The 24,806-nt window shown below is 44.0% G+C and overlaps 1 protein-coding gene across 3 annotated transcripts in view; it reads left to right on the forward strand.

Moving 5' to 3' along the window:
* PTPRG (protein tyrosine phosphatase receptor type G) overlaps window positions 1-24,806 on the forward strand; it is a 771,055-nt gene that overhangs the window by 586,833 nt on the left and 159,416 nt on the right. For all 3 annotated transcript variants that reach the window (XM_055414236.2, XM_055414235.2, XM_055414238.2), the window contains exon 6: window positions 9,620-9,686. In XM_055414236.2, coding sequence (XP_055270211.2) covers window positions 9,620-9,686 — 67 coding nt within the window. The remainder of the gene's footprint in view (window positions 1-9,619; window positions 9,687-24,806) is intronic.

The following is a 24,806-nucleotide window of genomic DNA, read 5'->3' on the forward strand; positions in this document are numbered from 1 at the left end:
ATTGCTTCCCCTTAAACTCTCCAGCTGTGACGTAACAAAGCAGCTTAGGTCTAAAAGGGATAAGGGTTTACTCAGAAGGGTGGGAGCTGCCTTTTAATAGTTGATGCAGAGTGAGGATAGAGGCGAAGTGTGCATTCTTTAAGGAATCCTGGGCACTCATCCCATCTATGTGAGTTTGAGCTAGACTCTGCTCTGAAAGGATAAGCACCATGATTTGTCCAGTATCATATCCCAGTGCCCTGTTGTTGACATGTGCGTATCTCTTGCTGTATCACAAATTACTAGAAGCTTAGAGGCTAAACCAACACACAGTTGCCATCTCCCAGTTTCTGTGAGCCTTCTGCTTCATGGTTTCTCAGAAGCCTGAAAGCAGGGTGTCAGCCGGGCAGGTGTCTCATCTGAAAGTTCAGCTGGGGAAGGATCCATTCCACTCTCACTTGGGTTGTTGGCAGAATTCAGTTCTTCCAGGGCTGTTTTCCTGAGGACCTCGGTTTCCTGCAGTTGCTTGCCACACCTGCCCCTCTAGCATGGCTGTGTTCTTCACAGCTGAGTAGGGACTGGTGCTGCTGCTGCTAAGTCACTTCAGTCGTGTCCGACTCTGTGTGACCCCATAGACGGAAGCCCACCAGGCTCCCCCGTCCCTGGGATTCTCCAGGCAAGAACACTGGAGTGGGTTGCCATTTCCTTCTCCAATGTGTGAAAGTGAAAAGTGAAAGTAAAGTCGCTCAGTCGTGTCCGACCCTTAGCGACCCCACGGACTGCAGCCTACCAGGCTGCTCCATCCACGGGATTTTCTAGGCAAGAGTACTGGAGTGGCTTGCCATTGCCTTCTCCGAGGGACTGGTGAGAGTCTGCTTAACAAGATAGAGATTAGAATCCCTTGTTGCCTAATCATAGAAGTGACTTCCCTTTGCTTTTGCCTCATTCTACTGTTGTAAAAACATAGTAAGACCCCTACAATGTTCAAAGATGCAAACTTGCCACTGTATGCCAGCTGTCATACTGTACTGTTGTAATTTTCAAAGTATAGTACTGTAAGATTGAGGCTTCCCTGGTGGTTCAGTGGTAAAGAATCTACCTGCTAATATAGGAGATGCAGGTTCGATCCCTGGGTTGGGAAGATCCCCTTAGAGGATCCTGAGAGGAGCCTGATAGGAGACTATCCATGGGGTCACAAAGAGTCAGATATGACTTAGCCACTAAACAACAACTACAGTTGTAAGATTAAAAATATTTTCTTTATTTTTGTGTTTGTTATGTATTGTTTGTAAAGTATTATAAACCTATTACAGTTCAGTACTATATAGCTGATGGTGTTAGTTGGGTACCTAGGCTAACTTCGTTGGACTTATGAACAAATTGGATTTGAAAAACACACTCTCGAAACAGAACTAGCTTGTATATAGGGGACTTCCTGTAGGCCACTAGATCAGCCCGGCCTCAGAGAGAGGAGACTTGTAGGGTCTGAATACCTGGAGTGGGGATCATTGGGAGATTTGTTAAGAGTCAGCCTGTCACACCATACAAAAGGCACTCAGTGTGTGTGTTGAGTGAATGAGCGTAAGAGCTGGGTTCTTAGGATTTGAACTAAAGGGATCCTATCATTTCCGCCCACCTCCCCGCCCTGCCATCACATGTGTAACTATAAGATGAGCAAGGTTTGTTTTAATGATTTATATATGATACCTGTGTGATATTTATATAGTCTTCCCCCATCCTTCCTAATGCCATTTGGATCTATGGTTACTGGACTTAAAGTTTATGTAAAATGATGACCTGACCTACTCCTAAGGAGGAATCTTAAAGGAAAGGATCATATGCTTTGTCTCCTTATGTTTTTCTTGCTGCATACTTGGTGGGGATTTAAAACAGTCCCCACATCCTGCTCCCTGGATTCCGAGTCTTTTGTAAATAGACTGCCCCGAACAGCTTTTTGCTTCAAGGGAATGGAAAAGCAAGGGTGAGAGGTCACATTTAATGTGTTTTAGTTGAAGTCACTTGCTGCATGTGGAAACAGTCAGCTCTGCTTTCTCCCCCAAGCCTCTGATTTTGTTGGAGCTTTTCAGTGCACGGCAGGATTATGAACAAGAGAAAGTCAACATTGTCCAGCACTGCGATACCAAAACAAGAGAAACTTGCTGGCAAGGCACTGAACCTGAAATAAGCTTCTCTTGCCCCAGGCTTCTCTCTCTTTTTTTTTTTTTTTTTTAATTTCAAAGGTCATGAGAACATCTGTTTGAAACAGTAGCTTAAGACTCTGGGTCATACTTTGCTGGCTTGGAATTTCTCTTTTGCTTCTTCCCAGTACAACAGCAGCCTTTACATTGAGAAGGCTGGCAGGGGTAGGACAGGCGGGCTCAGGGACCCTGTCTTGAACTGCTGTAAAGACTTCCCCACTATCTTCTTGGCTCTGAAACGCAATGCATTTAAAAAGACAAAGAAGGACAAAAATAACCATGTGGGCCCCTGTGGAAGTCCCATTCGCCAGGTACCCCGTCTGCCCACTCCCTCGCTCTCTTCTGCTTTGGCTTTGAGTGTTGAGTGAGTCCACGGCTAGAGGAAATGGCACTGTAGACCGAGCCCAGGGCAGTTTGATTCTCATGAAAATGAGAAATCGCCTATATTGACAGTAGGCATGCTTGCTGCTGGCAAGATCTGCAGATTTGCTCCTGGGCCTCCCTGTCACCCTGCCGGGTTGGCTTTTCCAGTAATAGACTCCTCTAAGCCAAGTCTGACAATTAAGTGGTAAACCCTCTGGTGAGCTGGGGAGGTGGGAGGAGAGAGAGAGAGAGTGGTCAGTTTAAGCAGACTGAGAGCTTTAAATTTATTTCATCTGTAGCTTTCTCTGGCCATGCATCTTAATTCTCTGGAGATGAATAACTTGTGAATTGACTAGTCTCCGTGAATATTATGAATTAACAGGAAGTAAGCCTGTGTCCATGCTCAAGGGCCACTGGAAGTGAGGAGGGTGAATTTTATTAGCATTTATAATTGTGTTGCTTTTTCATATTAATCCCTTCCCATGGCTGAGGAGTTAGGAATTTTCTCATCTGCTGATGGAAACCAGTCTCAGGAGTGTGTCCTGTCAAGTGCTGGAAAATAGATGATGATATGGGGCCGTGACCTTTCCCTCTGACGGGAAGTCTTCCTTCTCTGGTGAGACACCTCTGTGGTGATTTGCATATCCATTAGATTAGGCTTAACTATGATTCTGGAAATTTTTTATTTGAAGTTAATCCAAGCCTCCTGCTCAGGAATTCATACTTGGTTACTTGCCACTACTTGATAAGGAGACTAAAATCATTCATTTCAGAAGTCCTGCAGCCTTTCAGAGCTCTTCTTCATCAGCCGTGACTCCTTCTGGGTTGTGTCTCTGTTTTCTCCTTGACTTTATTCTGCGGCAGTGTGGGGTGCTAAATGCACTTGAATACCTCTGATTCCACTTTTTGCAATCCCACTGCATCAGTGACAGTCCAGAGAGAATAGAAGATGTTATTGTGATGTCAAAAGGGAAAAAGAAATTTCTACCTTAGAAACTGAGAGTATAGGGTGTACAAGAAGAAAAGTCATATTTGTATTAAAAAGGAGAGTCAAGCAAAGAATGATGTTTTCAACATAGATCAGTGTTATATAGATCAATACAGTTCAATATAGGTCAGCATTGTTTCAACAGTGTCAGTAGGCTGATGCTCTTATCTTCTTGAACGTGGATATATTCTGAATTATTGACAAGCATTTAATTTATTAATGGCATCCCTGTTAGTTCAGATGGTCAAGAACCTCCCTGCAATGTCAGAGACCCGGGTTTGATTCCTGGGTCGGTAAGATCCCCTGGAAAAGGGAATGGCAACCCACTCTAGTATTCTTGCCTGGATTATCCCATGGACAGAGGAGCCGGGTGGGCTGCAGTCCATGAGGTTGCAAAAGAGTTGGACACAGCTCTTTATTAATAAAGGGATGTGGTCGGTGCTCTGTCTCTGAGGCTTAACTTGGAATGCAGTTTGGTAAAAATAGCCAAGTTATGAATGGTTTTTGTCAGGAACATCTTGAGAGCAACTTGAACTAAACCCTAGTGAGTGGTCCCCAAGGTGCTGGAGTCAGAATGGAAGAAGCTGCAGCATCCTTGCTATGTGGCTTTTTAAGTGATAGCTGTGGATGAAGAGAAGAATCAGATCTGAAATCAGATCTCCTAAGAAATGCCTGCCCTTTTCTTGATAAACACTTTAGCTTCTGAGTTCACAGTTACCTGCTAACCATCATTGTGGATGCATCATCATTGCTGCAATTCAGGAAGGACGTGCAGAGCCTCTGGTCCTGCTGTTCGTCACTTTCCCCCGCAGCCGTGGTTAATGGTGTAGCCATTCACCCTCAGCAGGCATAAATCCTTTTTCCCACATGAGGGTATTGGCTGGATATGACGTTTATAGGACTAACAGAGCAGCTGGCGATGTCGGATTCAAGGCAACTAGGTTGTCTTGGCCATCCTATTCAGCAGATGGCCAGGACTTGATAGATTGAAGATTATTAGGATCCAAGTCAAGGGCCACATGGCACAGTGGATGGAAAAAGTAAATGGCAGCTCATCTCCGAATGCAGACACACGCAGTCTGGCAGGGCCTCTCGACTTCCATGTCATTTTGCTTCCAGCAGGAATAAATGGAAGTCTGCCTCTAGAGCCTAGATTATAGAGAGACATCTCTGGAGATTATCAATAACTTGGTTACTTAATTGACAGTTGGCTGAATCCTTACAGCTATAATTTAGAAAGAAAATTTTATGACGTTTAGGCATCATCCGTGTTTATCTAAATTTGGCCTTTTGCTCAAATCTACATGTCGTGGTTTCCTGTATTGCTGATATCCCTCTGTCTGCTGGTTATATCCAAAGACAACTTACAAGCTTTAATTCAGAGCCCTCTGTTGCGTCAGCATGCTGTCCTTTTGAAGATGACTAACGCCATTAAAGCTGCTCCGAATTGGAAGTGCCCGAAGCTACGTTTTGCAATGAGAACAGGAAAGGACTGCTCTCCAGGAAGCGGTGTCCATTTCTGCTCGTCCATTCTAAGCTCATTTGTGCAATTGCTGCCCTCTCCATTTTACCGCATAACTTCTTTGACTAAAGAAGCAAATTTCAAAAGTCAGGAAAACTCCTTGTGTGGTTTTAGCAGGAGTGGCATATTACAAAATGGAGTGGATGTCAAATAAATTTGCATCTTTTGAAAATTGAACTTTAGGAGGTATTATTGCTTTTAGAGCCAAGTGCATTAAGAAGTCTCAGGGATAAGATGGCTGCTGTTTGACATTCATTTGCATTTGAGTGTTTGGGTCAGGTTGGTACCCAGTCCTATGCAGCCCATATGAAGTGTTGCATTTGGACTCAGCATTAACCCCAAGCTTCATGCATTGCATTCTCATAACTTGATGAGATTGGGGATTTCCCTGGTGATCTGGTGGCTAAGACTCTGAGCTCCTAATCAGGAGGCCTGGTTCGATTGCTGGTCAAGAAACTAGATCCCACATGTCACAAGTGAAAGATCCTCCCTGCCACAGCTAAGACCTGGTGCAACCAAATAAATAGATAAAATTGAAAAAAAAATTTAGTATATCATTAAAAAAACCATGAGATTGTATCCCCATGTCACAGATGAAGGCACTGAAGCTCTAAGATTTCCATCTTCCCCCATCTCTTGGCCTCCTCTATCCTGGGCAGAGATCAGAAGTCACTGTGTACACCTTCTCTGTAGGCATATTTCAGAGCTGCTCAAATTGCTTAGCTAATGTCTCTGAATTTCTTTTAAGTGACACATTGCTTGAAGCAGTGAGTAGAAGGGATTATTTCAGTTAGACTTATGCCTTTCTGGAACAAACCCACTTATTAATATGCTCTTAGGATTCTAATCCTGATTTTTAAATCCAAAACATGAACTGGAATGTAGGTTCCATATTATTAGTAAGTTACTTTGACCAGCCAGTAATCTTCATTTTTCTCTCTCTTTCTGTCCATCTCCTAAACCTCAACCATATAAACCAGCAGTAGAGGCTGTGTAGGTAAATGGACATTGTAGAAGGCTTTTCGTTTTCAGGATTGCTTAGAATCTAGGGTCAGGCTGTTGAGCCTGAATGAGACGAGTCTTGAGTAATCAAAGACAGAGATAGTGGAGTTAGAAGCAACCAGAAATTGAAGGTGGATTAGGGTGCCAGGTAATTTTATTTTTTCATGGGCTACAACATTATTGGCAGATGTAAGTCACAGGGGATTAGAACACTTTCTTTGAACTTTCACATCATCTGATAAGGCTAAATGCATTAAAGGGTTCCCCTGAGTACAGAACATACCCCTGTTATTGGGATCAAAAATCAGAGTATCCAGGGGACATTCCTGGTGGCCCAGTGGTTAAGACCCCACGCTTCCAGTGCAGAGGGCACAGGGTCCATCCCTGGTTGGGGCACCAAGATCCCACAGTCTGCAGGGTGTGGCCAAAAAATAGGGGGGGAAAATCAGAGTATCTGTTAAATGTTGCTACCATGGAAGAGGGGTAACACCATTTTGTAGAAGCACACGAGTTGATCAGGTTGATGGTAAATGCTGTGTCTTGTGTTGTGAGATCTCATTGAGAAACCATCCAGACAAGCCATGAATAAGCAAAGTGTATTAGTTAAGAAGATGGTTGCTATCATAGCCTGTCCCCCATATTCCACCTTTGCACACAGTCATGAAACTCGGGTAAATGTTGTGCTTTAGTGAATGATCCCAATTAGCTAAAACAACAATCATCTTGGTACTTTCTCATTCCCTAGATTAGCTGGTTGGTGCTTCTGGTCAGGGCCAACGTGACTGGTCTCTTCAGACTGCAGGTGGTCCTTCTAAGTCTGGATGGTCTCAAATAGACTGACTCTCCTGTCTGCTCATTGGCCTCGGTCCAGGATGGCTTCAGCTGAGACTGCATGTGTCGGCTCCTGTGGTCTCTTGTCCTGTCTTATGGCGAGCCTGGCGTTCCTCACCTGGTGGTCTCCAGATTTCAAAGATTAACAAGACAGTATAAACCCTTGCACCCAAGTGCCTATATAAGCCTCTCTCTGCATCATGTCTGCTAATGTCTTTTTGGCCAAAGCAAATGTGGTCAAGCCCAGTTTCAAAGAGTAGAGAAATTGATCTGCACTCTTGATGAGAGGAGTAGAAAACCACCTTTCCAAGGTGTGTGTGACAGGGAAGGCAGGAGTTGGTGGCCATTTGCCATTTTCCGCATACATTAGAATAACTTTTGAGTAGTTGAACTGGCATTAACATGTCCAGCAGCTTGAATCCGGACAAGGGAGAAGGGGGACCATGTTTTTGTCTCTGACTTCAACTTGCTACGGGGTGTTTGTCTGGAGTCTTGCTTTATTCTTTCACTCTTAAAGTTTGGCCATTCACTGATACTCACTGATCATGCGTTCTTGAATTGCGTTTCCATTTTAGTTAAGTTTTAAATTTTTGCTTAGTCTATGCTGTGGTGCAAATATGATTTTTTTTTCCCCCCTGTGTGGAGCTCTGTGGATGTTTGCCTTTCAGGAATGTTTTGTTATACAACCAGTATGTTAAACCCCTGGTTTGAGCTTCCTCTCAGGCTATTTTGGAGGTATACTCATGACAGCTTCCAGAATTCTACCATTGTGCTCTGATACAGTGATCCTTCTTTTTTTTAATACTTGTAGTCTTTTTGATGTAGCACCAAATTCCACCTCATTTTATTAGTCTATAAACATAACCCCATACACAGTGACAACTGTGTTTGAATTTAGTCATAACTCAGGGCTCCAAACATTAATATGTAATCACTGTTAACTCAGAGCATCCATTCTGTGTTTCTGTCTCAACTTAATGCATGGTGGGAATCATGGGCTAGTTAATTCCTTGCATTTTTCTGAATGTTATTGGATGTTTAGCAGCAGCCCTGCCTCTACCCCCTTGGTGCTCATAGCCCCACCTTACTCATAACAACCAGCAGTGTCTGCAGACATGATTACATGTCCCCTGGGTGAGAATGGGGAGTGGGAGATGGGCAAAAATGCCTCTAGTTGAACTTCTGCTGAGGCAGAAGAGAGAAAGATATTGTGAAGTATGACTTATCAGTAGGGAGCAAACTAGGACTGGCAGCCAGACAAGGAGAATTGTAAGGGAGGAAGAGGTGCACCCATTTTTTCAGTTACCTTAAAATTTAACCTACGGTCGCCCCGGATTCCCCTGGACTAACCCAGGAAACATCAAGTTGGGTCTTGCTACATGTTGAAAGGTTCATCAATATCTCAACTGTATTATGTTAGAAGTGGCTTAAATGTAAATAACATCCCTGAAACAAAAAGAAGTTTCAGGAGATACACTGGTAATAGATAATGGATTTGGAGAAACTCAGTTGGAAGAAGTTCAGTATACACAAAAGCAGAGAAAATCGTATTGTGGCCCTTCTGATTCTCATGCCCTAAGATCCTAAATGTGATTAATGGCCAGTCCTGATGTGTTTGTCCCCTGCTCGCTTCCCCTGCTGCTGCTGCTGCTAAGTCACTTCAGTCGTGTCCAACTCTGTGTGACCCCATAGACGGAAGCCCACCAGGCTCCCCCGTCCCTGGGATTCTCCAGGCAAGAACACTGGAGTGGGTTGCCATTTCCTCCTCTACGCTTCCCCTGCTACCCATTGCTGAATTCTTTGGAAGCAAAGATCATTTCATTTGTTGCTATCTCAATATGGATCTCAAAGAAAGAACTTAAAAACCAAAATTGTAACATGCTGGTGAAATTTTAATCTTCTGGAAAAGAGAAGATTGAGAGTTATATTGAGCAGTATCAGAAGTTAAGGGGAAAGTATGTGAGTCAGGATCAAAGAAGCTTGACATTTGAGGGGATTAAAAACTCCAGGAGGAGGAGAAGAGGTGTTCCCTGGTGGTTTAATGGTTAGGATTGGCGCTTCCACTGCTGTGGCCTGCATTCAGTCCATGGTCTGGGAACTGAAATATCTGGCAAAGGGTGCAACACGGCCAAAATTTAAAAAAGAAAGAAAGGGGGAAAAAAAGAAAGCTCCAGGGGGCAATCAAGGTTGGAGACACTGTCTCTTTGAGCTCCTTTGCTCTGAATGTTTGCCCTGCCTGAGTGACTCAGAAATGCCTCTTTGTGCGTAAGTTAAGGCACATGGGACTGGGATCCTTATAAAGGAGAGAGGGCTGGCAGGGAACAAATCCATTTTCAAAAAAGAAGAGAAAAAAAATCACAGAAAGGTATTGAAATATTTGGTCAATGATGGATTGCTCTCTGATGACTTTCAATGACTTTTTAGTCTGTTGGGGTCTACTTTTAATAAAACAAAGCAAGGGGAAAGTCTGCTTGCTTTTTAAGATCTTGCTGGGACAACAGTGTTTCTCTCCTGTTCTGATGTATTCCGAGAAGTTTCTCTCTTTTGATTTAGCCTTCCTCACTTGATTTTATGATGTCATAAATCTCCTGTGTTTAGTGAGAGGCATGTTGTGTGTGAGACCCAAGCAGCTTGCTCGATAACATCCCCCTCCCCCTTCTCTTTAGAAGATTAAACTGAGACTTTTGTGTCTGATGCCAGAACAGATTTAACCAATCATGTTTCCTTTACATGTAGGTCAGTCCAAGGGACAATTCCGCACTGGATCCTATTATCCACGGGTTGAAGGGCGTCGTCCATCACGGTAAGGCAGTGGCGTACACTTCCCTTTTGCTGGGGTGGGGAGGGCTAAGGTCTCCACCTGAAGGAGTGGGTTATCTCGCAGAGGACGGAGCGTGACACCCATTCCTCATGCCCTGATGGTGAAGGGCATGCAAGCCATTATTTGATGGGTAAAAAGCACGCCCATTTATTACCTGCAAATGGATCTGGGTTAACAGTAAGCCATTTGTTTCTCTTCAGGTCCCATTCAGAATGCATATGTTATCAATCAGAACCTCTTAAGAGGTACCATTCATACACACTGAACCTGCCACCTGCCTCATAGCTATCCTAAATTGATTCCTTTTTCAAGTAACTTTTCATTTATGAATTTCTTGATTTACCTCTGAGATTTTGGGGAGTAAGTTTGAGTACCACCCTTATGGCAGAAAGTGAAGAGGAACTCAAAGGCCTCTTGATGAAAGTGAAAGAGGAGAGTGAAAAGGTTGGCTTGAAGCTCAACATTCAGAAAACAAAGATCATGGCATCTGGTCCCATCACTTCATGGGAAATAGATGGAAAAACAGTGGAAACAGTGTCAGACTTTGTTTTTTTGGGCTCCAAAATCACTGCAGATGCTGATTGCAGCCATGAAATTAAAAGACGCTTGCTCCTTGGAAGGAAAGTTATGACCAACCTTGATAGTATATTAAAAAGCAGAGACATTACTTTGCCAACCAAGGTCCATCTAGTCAAGGCTATGGTTTTTCCTGTGGTCATGTATGGATGTGAGAGTTGGACTGTGAAGAAAGCTGATCGCCGAAGAATCGATGCTTTTGAACTGTGGTGTTGGAGAAGACTCTTGAGAGTCCCTTATACTGCAAGGAGATCCAACCAGTCCATTCTAAAGGAGATCAATCCTGGATGTTCATTGGAGGGACTGATGCTAAAGCTGAAACTGCAATACTTTGGCCACCTCATGCGACGAGTTGACTCACTGGAAAAGACTCTGATGCTGGGAAAGGTTGGGGGCGGGAGGAGAAGGGGATGACCGAGAATGAGATGGCTGGATGGCATCACTGACTCTGTGGACATGAGTTTGAGTGAACTCCGGGAGTTGGTGATGGACAGGGAGGCCTGGCGTGCTGTGATTCATGGGGTCGCGGAGAGTCGGACACGACTGAGCGACTGAACTGAACTGAACTGAAGTTTGAGTAACCCTGACAAGTCATTAAACTTTGCTGCATGTGAACCAGTGCCATCAGCTACTGGAATGGAAAACGCTGGGCCGTGTTCTGTGCAGCAGACATGTCGTATCCTCAAGCATAAAGCTGGGAGAGAAAGTAAGATAGATGGGTTCTGTCTTACCCAACCTTTTTTTATTGGAGGAATTTCCCTGCAACTTTATTATTGGCAATGCATCATTACCTATGACATCAGGATCGTCTAATTTCAAAAGTACCCTGTCACGGGGAGGTGTGGAGTCGAGAAGTAATGTAATGATTTGCAAAGTTTTAATAATCTAATTAGAATTCCAAAGACATTGACAGAAGTAGCATTAGTAACCATAATAAATCTCCCCTTCATCTCCACGGCTGTGATAAAACATCTTCACAGCTTTCTGGGAGGGTGTCTTTCCACATTAGCCAACTCTGCTGAACTTAACAAACATTTTACCCGCTTTCTCTCAGGGAAACAAAACCAGTGTTCAGTGGAAGCAAGTAGGATTTGGGATTAATTCTTCTGCTCTTAGACCTGTTCAATCGTACAGCAGGTAACAAGAATAAACCTAGTAAATGCAGAAGAGTAGGATGACTTGAAAACACCCCATTGAGGTTTTCACTGTAGGAAATTCCCATTGCTTCTCCATTTCTGAAGAAATCCCCTCACACAAAATTGGGAAGTAGGTGGTATGGACAGTTCCCTTAGGGAGCAAAACACTTTTGCCAACTCTTAGGCTGTCTGCCCCTTGGTGACATGAAGTTGATAGCAGTTTAGAAGGTAGAGGCTAGCAATATAGGATGTTGGTGTCGGGCAACATGCTGTGTTCTCTGAGCTCTTTCTCAGAGAATGCCCTAGAAATCTCCATTGATGAAACAGCTTTTTGAAATTCCAGCCCATTGTGTAGATGATGAGCTTGGGGGGTTCTGAATGTACTGGATGATGGACAGGCCTTCCTTCCCCCTGGCTCTTCTTGTTGTTATAATGCAGTCACCCCACAAAGAATTCTAAAATCTTTAAAACAGGTACCTCTTCTTCAGCCTAAGAGGAAGTGCTCCATCAGCTGTGGCACTTGACTGGGTCTGTGGCATCTGTCATTGTTTCCACAATGATCAGTGAAGGAGATGCCATCTGTTAGAGAGAAGCAGTAGGCTTCCTTTCGTCCCTTAGTCCCCTGATCTCAGCAAACGCGCTGCATTGTGATCATTTGGTTCATGAGCTGCATGCTGGCATGATCGTGTTATCCTTCTTCATTCTCCACAATTACCCTCTAAGAGGCTGTTATGTGTAGGGATGTGGTACCTGTTCTGGCAGGGATGCCCACGATGTGGTTTCAACTCTACCTCATAATTGCAAAGTCAGAGGAGACCTGCGAAAAATAGCTGCAAAGGAAGTTCACTTCTTCTTTTCTTAATTTTTAGAACTCATCATTCATGTTAATGTAACTCAGAAGTCTTTATCCCCTGGAGGGGTGGACAGATTTCTTCTTTAACACACAAGGGAATGTGTTTCTTTTGTCTCTTAAAATCTGGAAATGCCCCTTTTTAAAATTTTGTATTTTGCATTGGGGTATAGCCGATTAACAATGCTGTGATACTTTCAGGTGAACAGCTAAAGGACTCAGCCACACATATACATATATCTATTCTTCCCCAACTCTGTTTATTAATCATTGATATTTGACAGGAAGGCTTGAGCATTCCTATTTGTGAGTATGTTCATTTCAACTTTAGTCTTCTGGTCAAAAGCTGCTCTTGGTTTGGGCACACATGGCTGGCATAGCCCTAGGGCTTCCTTGAATTATTCATCATGCCCAATTATGGAACTTGGATCAAGGTTTCTAATGTCTGACTTTTATCCTGATTATGTTAAGTAACATATACCACAAAGGGCACCCAGACGTGTGCCAAGCTGAGGTGAGGAACTGCAAAGTCACTTCCGCGAACAAAGCAACCTAGCCCAGGAGGGAGTCCCAGCCATTCTGGGAGAGGATGCCTTCCATGTTCCAGCACAGGCCTCATCAGGTCTTGTGGTGGCGGAGAGAGGATGGGCTTTGGAGCTGCACTGGCCTTGGTGGGGATCTCGGCTTTGCCACGCCCTAGCTGGTTCAGCAGCTGCCTTTTGAGCCCCTCTGAGCAAGATCACTTGTTTATTCCGCAGAAATGTTGCATGCCCGCTCAGTCTGATGCACTGGTGAGGACAGACGCAGGCCAGCCCTCAGGGACCCAGGAGGAGATGAATGCCACCCCCTCTCCCCCTGGCCTGCCTAGACTGTCACCCTTCCAGTCTTTGTGTCTGCTCTTTCTGTTTCCTCTGCCAGATCAGTTCAGCTCAGAACCCAGCTGTCTGCCTCTAATTATTTCAGGTCTTCGTTCAGATCTCGCTTCCTCAGACAATTCTTCCTTTATCCTACCCAACTCCCCACCGGCTCCCCACTCCCATCATTCCTTGTGATTCCATCTTGGGTTTCTTCCTCTGAAGCTCTTCAGTTCAGTTCAGTTCTGTTCAGTCGCTCAATCGTGTCCGACTCTTTGCGACCCCATTAAAGGTATCTGAAATAATGTTGTGTATTTCCTCCTGTGTGAGTGTGCTCAGTCGCTCAGTTGTGTCCGACTCTTTGCAACCCTATAGACTGTAGGCTCCCAGACGCCTTTGTCCGTGGGATTTCCCAGGCAGGAATACTGGAGTGGGTTGCCATGCTGCCCTCCTCCAGGGGATCTTCTTCACCCAGAGGTTGAACCATCATCTCTTGTACCTCCTGCATTGGCGGGTGGGTTCTTTACCACTGAGCCACCAGGGAAGTCCATTTAGCACTGTGTTATCTCCTACTAAAGTGTAAGCTTCATGGGAGCAGAACCCATGTGTATTTAACAGCTAATAGATCCTCAGGAATGTTAGCCAAAAGAGTGAATCAAGTAAAGATGCAAATAGGTAAAAAATATCAGAATATAAAATTGGAAAAAGAAGAGGAGGAACTAAAGGCTGCTCAGGCTTTGCTTTCATTGGGAAGAGAAAGAAGTAGGATAATGTCTTGGAAACTTGATTTTGCCCTCTGTTCCTGGGCCATGGCTGGCTCTCGTTTTGATAACTCCCATCATTTCTGTCGTTCTTCCAAAAGAGAAGAAACATCTGAAATTGCTTAAAAGAAAAAAAAGCTCCTCTTGGAACTAGAAGTGTTTTGAGTTGAAGATCCTATGAGGGATTTGAATGCTCTGTTAATGTGATGAGACATAAATAATCATGCCCTTCACAGAGTGTCTGGCTTGGGAACGATGATAGGGACATGCACAAAGAAGAAATCAATACGGATTTCTGTTCCAGTTCACCATCGTCTTTTATTTCCTCAGCTCTGGGAGTCTTATCTTAGAATATTAATTTCTTGTTAAGTGAATTTTTTTTAATAGGAAGAATCTTACATATTCTTCCAGCTGAAATGGCAATGAGGAATCTGGTTCCACTAGCCAACCACTGGCCTTTGGTCACTAGTGTCCCCTGTGAAGCAGATGCCAAGATTGAATTTCAAGGGCAGGCCATGTTTTGGTAGGAAGAGACTGCCTGGAAAGGATAAAGAGGAGAGGGAGCAGGAGCGGGTGGGGAGAGCACTAGAACCCCAATACAGGTCTGACACCTCCAAAGAGAGGAAAGCTAGGAGGACTGGCTGAAAGCATCTCTAAGGAAGTTTCAGCTGGGCCCTAGGGGAACCCCAGAGACAGGGCTGCCCATAAGAGGGGTCCTCTATGTGCAGGAGTGACCCCACCTTACCCGATGTGGTCACTGACTAGAACATCCTAACACAACCGGTCTCCCTGGAGGTACAGCGGCTGAGAAGCCTCCTCACAGCAGCTTGTCTCTAGAAGGAAGATCTTAGGGGTTCTCCCGTGACTGGTCCAGCCGTTTACATTTTCCTTCCAAAGACGTTTTCCTGATCACCTTGCCAAAAAGTTGATGACTTGTGCCTCTCACTTTTCAAATGTGCAGAGCTTCTTACAGGCACTGCTTGCTCCTTTTGTGTGCACTTATTAAGCACCTAATCTTAGTACACCATGAAGGGACGCATAGAGAGAGAGCACAGCTGAGTTTATAGACAGTCAGGAGAGACATAAGTTTAAATATGTAGTTACAGACTTTACTCAGACTTGGGATTACAGAGCAGGCGTCTCAGACAAAATGACCCTTGAGACCTAAACAGTGCATAAACATTGTCCAGGCAGAGAAGGGAGCCTAAGGTTTCAAGCAGCACCAGCATAGAGCTGGCATGTTTGAGACTCTGAGCTCCGAGACCTGGCTTCTCTCATGCTGGGGAGAGATACCTGGAAACCTCTTGGCAGCGGAAAGTGCGCTCTCTTAAGGGTTCATTTTTCTATGTAAATTGTGATTTTTACAAACTTGAGAGGCGTGAAGAAATAGAATGAAGAGAGGTGATTTGCCATTGAATCTGATCCTGTCTATCTCTTGCGCCACAGATTGAAGCACTAAACTGTATCTAATCAGAGAATTTATTTACAGTACCACTCGCGTCTGCTGGAAAGGAAAGAAGCTGAACCATATTCACTGCCCTGACTCGCAATGATTTGTGTATGTAAGAACCAGGATTGTGAGTAGCCACGCCTGACAGAAATAATTGGTTTCAAAGAATTTAGTCTAATTATAATTTTTTCAAAACCCATTAAAAAAATAAACTTGTATGTGAATTGGTATAAAAGCCTGAATTAGTATAAAAAGATACCAATTCCCTTATAAGTACTTTGTACCCAATTGACCAGTGCTAAGAAACGGACCTTGTATAATCTTTCAGTGAAAAGGGATGTATTAGTTTTCTTTCAATTTTCAGACTGTCTGCTTTCTATTCTTTTTCATAATATCTACCCAAAGAAAACCCAGCAGACTCTACATACACTTAGTCTAGAATGCTATTGGGCATCGGAAGACAAACCATTCCCTCTTGTCAATCACCTAAGAAAGATTCGGGTTTTTTTGGTTTGTTTTGGAAGGAAATTTGATAGTAGTGATAGTTTGATTGTTGGCCTTTTACTGTTGTCTTTTTTTTTATGTTTTTTGACATTCATTTTTATTTACTTACGTGTTTGGCTGTGCCGTGTCTTAGTGGTGACATGCAGGACCTTAGTTGTGGCACGTGGGGTCTAGTTCCCTGACCAGGGACTAACGTTGCATTGGAGTGCAGAGTCTTAGCCACTGCACCAGCAGGGAAGGCCTGAGCCTTGACGGGCTCTTTCTCTTTTATCATCCCCTTGCTCTTTGTGATTTCTTCTTCCACTGAATGTACTACTTTAATGAGCAGGAAGGCATCGTCCTCATTCACAGGAAACGTAAGGAGTTAGAAGTGGCCTCAGACATCAGGCAGAATGAGATGGCTCTTCTCTCCATCTTCCCTTCTCGCACACTTCTGAGAAAGTTATCAGTGAAAGTGTGCGTACATTAGCCCCTGAGAATGCCTTTCTAGCGGTGTCACACAGTGAGGCTCCTACAGGCTTTTCTTGTTAAAACTCAGCACAGCGGAAGTTGAGTCTATGAAAGATCAAAGCTTTCTTTGCAGAACGCCTCCCCTAACTGCCTAGTTTATTCAGTGGGCTCACTTAGAGGGTAATTTTTACTCGTCTTCTCCCCTGCTCTGGGATATCATCCACTCACCGAGTCTATGGACAAAGTCCAAGAATAGTTAGACTCAATCTAGGCACCTTGCAGAAAGGGCAGTGATGACATAAATCCTGCAAATCTATGTGACTACCAGCCAAGGGTTTTCATTCAGAGGTGAGATCTGGTGTGTCTGCATCTGTTCTGTTCTCCATATCCCACCTGCGAGGATTGAGGTGTCCATGATCGACGCTAACCTGGAAGGGACTCCAGTCACGAAACAATCTGAATTCCTTCTAAAGCAGTGGGTAGGCTTTGCCTTGTCAACTGCCACTGCCACAGATAGACTATTTAAAAAAAAAAACTAGCGCTGAGCACACTGTTGACTCTCCAGGAGAGGTACTGTGGGGACTGCAGATGGTGCAGCCTTTCCAAAGGCTGTGTAGCCTTACCCTCTGAGCCAGCTATTCCACATGTAGGTGTATACCCAAGAAAAATAGCCACAGAAGCATTTGTTCACAGGAGCTTTGTTTATAATGACCCCCAAGTGGAAACAGCCCAGATGTCCTCTAAGAGGAGCCTAGACACACAAGGTTTGGTCTGTTCATAATGAGGGAATAGTCTACAGCAGTGTAAAATGATGAGCTTGCTTCACACAAAAATGAAAGAGCGTGTGCTGCCTGGTTCTATTTATGTAGAGTTCTAATACAGACAAAACTAATCTTGGTGGTAAGAGGCAGAATAGTGTGGTAAAGGCGTATATACACTGGATGAGAAAGGACCCAAAGAAGTCTCCCGGGCATTAGCAGTGTTATAGATCTGGAAAATGATTAGATGTCATAAGTATAATACAAACATTTACCGTGCTGTCCCCTTAGATTTGTGCATTTGACTATTTGCAAACTAAATAATAGCACATGTGTATTATATGTTAATTTCTCAAAGATATTACATTCACAAAGATCAAAAATAATCTGGCACCATGCACCAGGTAGTCAAATATTAAAAATCCTGACCATATCAAGTGTTGGCAAGGATATGAATGCCAGGAATTCTCAGGTCTCCTGGCAATGGTTTGGCAGTGTCTAGTCGAATTGATTCAGTAGTTGCACTGCTGTTAGGTCCCCTAGAAAAACTCGGATAAAAGCGCGCCGTGAGCTGTGTATGAGAATGTGGCGTTCATTGTTTTTCCTGACTGCCAAAACCCGGAAGTGCCTCTGATGCCCGTTGTTAGCAAGCTCGAGAAATACAACAAAGTGTGGTTATACAACGAAACAATTCACCCCAGTGAAAAACGTGTGGAATCTCGTGGCTCTCACCAACATGGGCACATCTGTAAAGTGATGCAGGAGCCTAAAGAAGGCACTGGATGTTCTCCAAATGTTTAAAAAAAAAAAAAAAAAAGGTGGGGATGGGGAACCAGAACCCAACACAGCATTGTAAAGCAAGTTTCTACCGATTAAAAAATGAAACTTTTGAAAAAAGAAAGGGAAGACCTATTCTGTTGTTTAGGAGTACGCATGTAGGTGGTAAAAGTATAAGAAAAGCAAATAGCGATTATTTAAAAGAAAAGGATGGCGGTTACTTTTTGGGGTGGGGAGGGAGAATGATGAGGACGTGGCCCTGGGAGGGGTGGCAGGTCTCTTCACGTTCAGAGTGGTTGTCGGTCCAGGTTTCGCTGTAGGATTATTGGTCAGCAGGACGTGTGTGTCTGTGCTCCTGTCTGCATGTGTGTTAAGTTTCACCATCAGAGAAGACACTGGTGAGCATTAGAAAGTCAGAGATGCAGGCAGTGCTTTCTTCTGGGACGTGTCAAGTACCAAGTGGCCTCACAGCAAACAAAGAGACAGCATTTTTGTTTTTACAAACTTTTCATCATAAGTACCCCTGACATGTAGATTGTTCTCTCTACAAATTGATTGCAAGACCCAGGAAAGAACTGTGGCTGTCTCGGGATTGTATCATTAAGCGATGACTTTGGAAGCCAATAGCTCCTTGTGGAATTTGGAAAAAAGAAGTCAGAAACCAAGGGGCAGGTGACAGGTTTGAAAACAGACTCCTCACTGCTAATGTGCTGGTACCTGCTGGCTCTGCACCAGGTCAGGGTGTAATTTGCCCTGCAGCCATCACTAAATCCTCTGGAAACCCTCTGAGATACAACTCTCATGTTCCCCATTACATAGAAAGGCAAGGAAAGCAGGCAGTACCTGGGTGACTTGAACCAAGGTCTTCATGACGTCAGACTGCCTCTTGTTACTCCCAGGCCATCTCCTCTGTTCTTGGCCAGGGTTACCATTTACTTCTTCTAGCTGATTGAAGCCCATCATATAGACTTGTTGAAGGGGTAAGTGAAGAAATACTTGACCATATTCTCATCATCACTCCAACACCATTTTGATTATCCTTGAAGCAAAGAGCTTAGCCTGACTTTCTGTCCAAGACTTTATGGCTGAATCTCCTGAAAATATCTTGCATGGACTTTGGAAGAAGACATCCTAGCACAGGGAACATTGGTAGGAAAGTATACTATTAGTCAGAAAAGGCTGTGTGTGTTATTATAATCCAGCAGCAAGGAGATGGAGGAGAGATGAATTGATGTGATTTGAGGGGTTCTTGTCTGTTTTGTGTAAGTGAACTTTAAACCCCTTTGATCATAGTGTCCATCTATCAAATGCTTAATAAGTGCTAGTTTGGGAGTTGAGGGCAAAATGATCACTAGATTTCCTCTGCCCTGGGAAAAATTTTAATCTCATGAGGATTTTTTTCTTTTTGGTTCTTGCCATTTTTGTTGTTGAAGGTCAAAGAGATTATTATTTGACTGCAGAGTCATCTCATGTGTTCATATGACTATAGTTGGCACTTTGAAAGGAATTTTTATTTTTAAAAATTTTGCTTATGGGATAATTTTAGAAGAATGGAATTTTGTTATTTTTTATTTGAAATTTGACTCTTCCAGAACATAACTGAACACGGATTCTAGACCAAGGCTATAGAGTTCAGTTTGTCTTTGAATACTGGCTCTGAAGCTTGGGAGCTGTGTGATCCTGTTCAGATCGTTGGTTCTCTTTGCCTCTGAGGTTTCACCTGGCGTCATGATGATTATGAAAGTATCTGCCTCGTATTAATGATAAATGCTTTAAGACAGGGAAAGTACTGAGAAGGAAGGGTGCCTGGCATGTGTCCACTGTCCTTGAAATCAGAGGTCAGGAAATATAATCTGTGGGCCAGATTTGGCTCACTGCCTTGTTTTTGTACGTAAAGTTTTATTGGAACACAGCCACACCCATTCATTTACTTACTGTCTATGACTAGGGCTTCCCTGGTGGCTCAGACGATAAAGAGTCTACCTGCAGTGCAGGAGTCCCAGGTTCAATCCCTGGGTCTGGTAGATCCCCTGGAGAAGGGAATAGAAACTCACTCCAGTATTCTTGCCTGGAGAATCCCATGGACAGAGGAGCCTGGCAGGCTACATATAGTTCATGAGGTCACAAAGAGTCTGACACAACTGAGAACTAACATTTTCATGACTGCTTTTACACCGTAATGGCAGAGTTTTATAACAGAGAGACTCTTTGGCCTGCAAAGCGTTAACTATTTACTTACTCATTGGTTCTTTACAGAAAAAGTTTGTCAACCCTGCCTTGTCTAAATGGTAGCTGTTCTAGGTCTCCTAATCGTGTTGCTCCATGCAGTGGTGTGTGCCTTACTTACCATTTGATACACTCTACAGAGATGGGCTTCAGTTCGGATTTTTCCCAAATTGCTACATCATCCAAATATATTTCAGTGGAATTAAAGAGGGTTCTGTTTTAATGTTAACCTTCAAGAAAGACGTCATTCAAATTTTCTCCCTCTTGAATGGAAAAACCAGTGCCTTATTAATTACAGGCCACTGATAGCTTTGACCATCTTAACACGTGACAAAATTTCCCCTTTGAAGTTTATGTTTCCAGCATCTAATTACATGGAACTTTCCTGAAATGTGCTATAAATACACAGCACCCTGCTCTGAACTAATTGGCTCACGTCTGTTGTGGATCCGGGATGGGCAGATGCTTATCTGAACCCCCTTTGATCTCAAAATCTTCTAGAAACAGGCCCACTTAAGCCATTTCCACAGTTTCCTGGATTTAGGTGTGTCAGAACCGCCACCATAGATGTTGGCTACTTCCAGGTCTTTTCTTAGCCACAGCCAGGAAATGGGATGCTGTGGGCTTTTATCACTAGTAACGCTGTTAACAATCATTGAGACAGAAAGCCTTCAGAAGTGATTCCTTTTAGGTTAGATTTGAATTTGGAGGCTCCTTCTCATTTAGCCAGCCTTCTTTACTGATACGTCATCATGAGAACAGGATCGTGGGAGCCCAGGGACATGCCCTTTTCCTGGTTGTTTCACTGGGGTGTGGAGAGCAGAGACAGTTTTAAAATGTCTCCATTGTGTGCTGCAGAAGCACTTGGTAAAGTGCTTGGGGCTCCCTGGGGTGACTTTGCTACCCTAGTCTGTGTGTGTCACCTTGGTGTAGTGAAGCAGGGTCATGTCATGGCCAAGAGCAGACGTGCTGGGTTTGAGTTTCAGTTCTGCTTTTGACTGGTTGTACAGCCTGCACAAATCACTTCATCTCTTTGTGTTTAAATTTTCTTAGCCATGTAAAGTGGTAATAGTAACACCACTTCCTGGTTTGTCTCGCGGAGCCAATGACTTACTGTCCATACGTGTGCCTGGTACACAGTCAGCATCCAGCATCAGCGGTTATCACTGCCCTCCCCAACCCCTAGCGACAAGGTACTGTTGTTACTTGGATTTTGTTTTTTTGTTTGTTTTTTTTTTAATTTGTCTGCACTGGGTCCTAGCTGCAGCACTTGGGATTTTCAATCTTCATTGCAGCATGCAGGATATTTAGTTGCAGCAGGTGAGCTCTTAGTTGCGGCATGTGGGACCTAGTTCTCTGACCAGGGATGGAACCTGGGCCCCCTGCATTGAGAGTCTGGAGTCTTAGCCACTGGGCCAACGGGAAAGTCCCTGTTGTTACTTGTTGATGGGGTATGGTGGAGGCCATGAGGCGACAGGAAATGATTGTGGATCTTTTGAGTTCTGCCCCATCAGCACCTGGCTATTGAAATGGAATATGTGTTGCTTGACTTAGTTGGGTCATTCAAAAATCAAATTAAGTGATGGAGAAAATGGTCACAAAGTTGATTTGGGTTAGCCGGTCCCATTGAGGTGAGGGCATAGGGGAGTGGACCAGGAACCAGAAAGAGGCCGAAAGGAACCTTTTTTCTGTTAACCTCTTGCTGTGTGCTGAGCTCTGCCTGGATGTTTTAAACACAGAGTGTCATTTAATCTCAACAGTAGCCCAGGGAGATATGAATTCTGAGTCCATGGTACAGATGGGTAAACTGAGCCTCATAGAGCGGTCTCATTTGTCCCAGCTCATGGCAGTGAAACAGTGATTTGAACCCCTTCTGCTGGACCAGTGTTCATTTCCATCTTCGACTGTCTTCCTAATTATTGTCAAAATCACTTAACTCTGGGTTTCTGCCTAGGTTTCTCCTCTGTGAATTAGGTCATTAACTGAGTGTCTAAAAGAATATACATACCATGTTAGTTATGGCCACCTGAGCCATGTCAGGGAGAGAGGCCAGCAGTGAAACCGTTCGCTGGTAACGCTGGATCTCTGTCACTGTATAACTCTGTATAATCTCAGTGTTGTGTTCATTTTAATTGTTGATGGGACTCTGTGCTCTTTGTGTAGTTTCTCTTTGGAAGTTAATGTCAGCATGTGCTTCACTCAAACATCAGTCCTTAAATCAAAATATCACATTTGGCCATCTGAAGCTGCCAATAAACTCAAGGAGGTTTGATGTCTTTGAACCTGTGTAAAGTGGCTGTTAACCTTGGAGGGCCACCCAGGTCCTTGAATTCAGGAGTCTGATTATCAGGTGAGCACTCTCCTGCTTAAGCCGCCCTTGCTCAGACCCTGCAGTAAGATGCCAGCCATCATGGGAGCGTGTCATATTTTCTCAGACCACGCCCATGGTGAAGGCCAAGGGGCATGTATTAAATTCAATTCTCTGCCCGCTGGCGGAGACTTTCAGAGGCAGGAATGAGCTCCACACACGTAGTTTGCCCATCCCTTCTAAACACCCTACCCTTCACAAAGGAGCAAGTGTCAGCAAACTTTCTCGGTAAAAGGATTGATGGCAAAAATTTTTAGGCTCTGCCAGCCATCCATTTTGTGCTGCAACAACTCAACTGCCCAGTTTTAGCCCGAAAGCAGCCATAGACAATGGCGTGGCTGTGTTCCAGTAAAACTTTATTTACAAAAGCAGGTACTAGACAGGATTTGGCCCCAGGGCACAGTTTGCCCACTTCTGAATTAGAACTCCTTGGTGATTTGGTTTGATCAATGTTTTCAGCCATGTGTAGTGGACTTTTTCTCTCAGGTACTGTCCTGGGCCCTGGGGATACAGTAAGGAGCCACAGTCTTCATGTAATAGAGCTTCCAGTTTGCTTAAAAAAAAAGCTGCTGTTAACTAATTACACAGATTTTATAGCTATGACCATTGTTTAATTAGCAACTTGTTGCCTTTATTAATGACTTTTGAAGTAGTGATTCATCTTACGATTGATGGTGACACGGATATGAAGAAATCTAGGATTTATTGGTTATTTAAAATACACCAGCTGCTGTGTTTGTTCCTTCATTCTCTTTTCACAGCGACTGGGCATCTGCTCTGTTCTGGGCAGTGTTTTAGTTGCTGGATGTACAGGGTACCCCAAAAAAGATGAGGTAATTTTCTCTTGTGGAATTATCCAACTCTTGAGAACAGACCAACAGTAAATAAGTAAACACACGAAGGAAAAGATAACAGAAAGATGAGGAGAAAGGTGATGATCAACTCGGGAGAGGGTGGAGAGAAGTTGGGCTGCAGAGTTAGATCCTGGAGGGCCTCATGGCTGTGGCGAGAAGCTTGGATTTTACTGTTAAGGAAATGAGAAGCCACTGGAGGATTCTGAGCTGGGCAGTGTCAGGATTAGATTTATGTCTACGAGGTTAAATGAGTGCTTCAGTCTTCAGAGAGATTTCTTCACCTGATCACGTTTGTATCCGCTGCAGGCAGGGTGCCCAGAGACAGGGAATCAGGTAGTAGAAAAGGATGCCCAGATTCCCTCACACTTCTCTGTGTGATCTTAGGTCAGTCGCTTTCCCTCTCCGGACCTCATTTTCTTTATTTGTACATGGAATAGAACTAGCATCCTTTGAAACTCTTCAGAACCCCACAGTTCTCTATAGTTCTGGGGTAACTCCTCAGGGATGCCATTGTTGTAACCTCAGTGTAGTACCTTACTTGTTCCTTAAAATCATGTCATTGCTGAAGCTATACCTTGAAAATGGGCCAGCTCCACTTGGTTGCCCCATCTTTGCTATTTTATTCTCCTTATTTTTTTTTTTCATCCTCCTTATAAATGAGAGATGACATGTCTGATAGTCACCATCCAGTCAGATGGAGCAAGCTTCATTTCTTATATTTAGATCATGAAATGAATTCCTTGAGTCCCTCTGCCACCATCATAATTACAGTGTAATGCTGTCTAACCTCCGTGGGGGCTTCCAGGTGCCAAGCCTCTGAAGTCCTGGAGTTCTGGCCCTCAGGCTCTTTCTCCCCATTATGAGTTCCCATTTTTTGTTTTTGTTCGGCAGGCCCTTCTGTCACCAGCTTGTCTGACCCATCTCCCCTCCCAGATCACACAGTCCACACGTGCCTAGTCCAGGCTTCACCCAGAGCTGCTGCCTTCAGTTGAGTGTTTTGGCCTCTTCACAATTTTTAGCCATATTCCAGGTTAACCAGCAGCTGATTTTTTTTTTTTTTCCATCCTTGAGTTGTCAGATTCGGGCTCTTGAACTTTCCTTCCAGTTTTCCTTTTCCTCTGCTTCAATTCACCACACACCAGGCAGAACCGCTTTGCAGTGGCCTTTCTCTCTGCCCGGAATGTCCTCCCCAGGTAGCCACATGGCTCGTTTCCATCTTCAGGTTTTTCAATCAGAGGCGTCCATCTCAAGGGGTCTGTGCTTAAAACCCCAGTTTCTGAACAATAGTCAGAGACTAGTCACCTGATTGAGAAATGTGTCATTCAAATACAACTAAGTTGTTGGCAGCTGAATTTATCTCTAACCCAGCCATGAATAGAGCAGTGACAAAAATGTTCCAGGCAGTATGGAGAGGCAGTGCAAAGGCCCTGGGGTGGTATGATCATGGAGTAGCCAGAGGTCCATGTGGCTCAGCCTAAGGGTCAGAAAGTAGCAGAGGATGAGACTGCAGAAGGCAGAGGAGCCCACTGACACAGTCC

This window comes from Moschus berezovskii, chromosome 24, assembly GCF_049115385.1.
Source record: "Moschus berezovskii isolate FMDL1 chromosome 24, NW_MosBer_1.0, whole genome shotgun sequence".
Taxonomy (NCBI): domain Eukaryota; kingdom Metazoa; phylum Chordata; class Mammalia; order Artiodactyla; family Moschidae; genus Moschus; species Moschus berezovskii.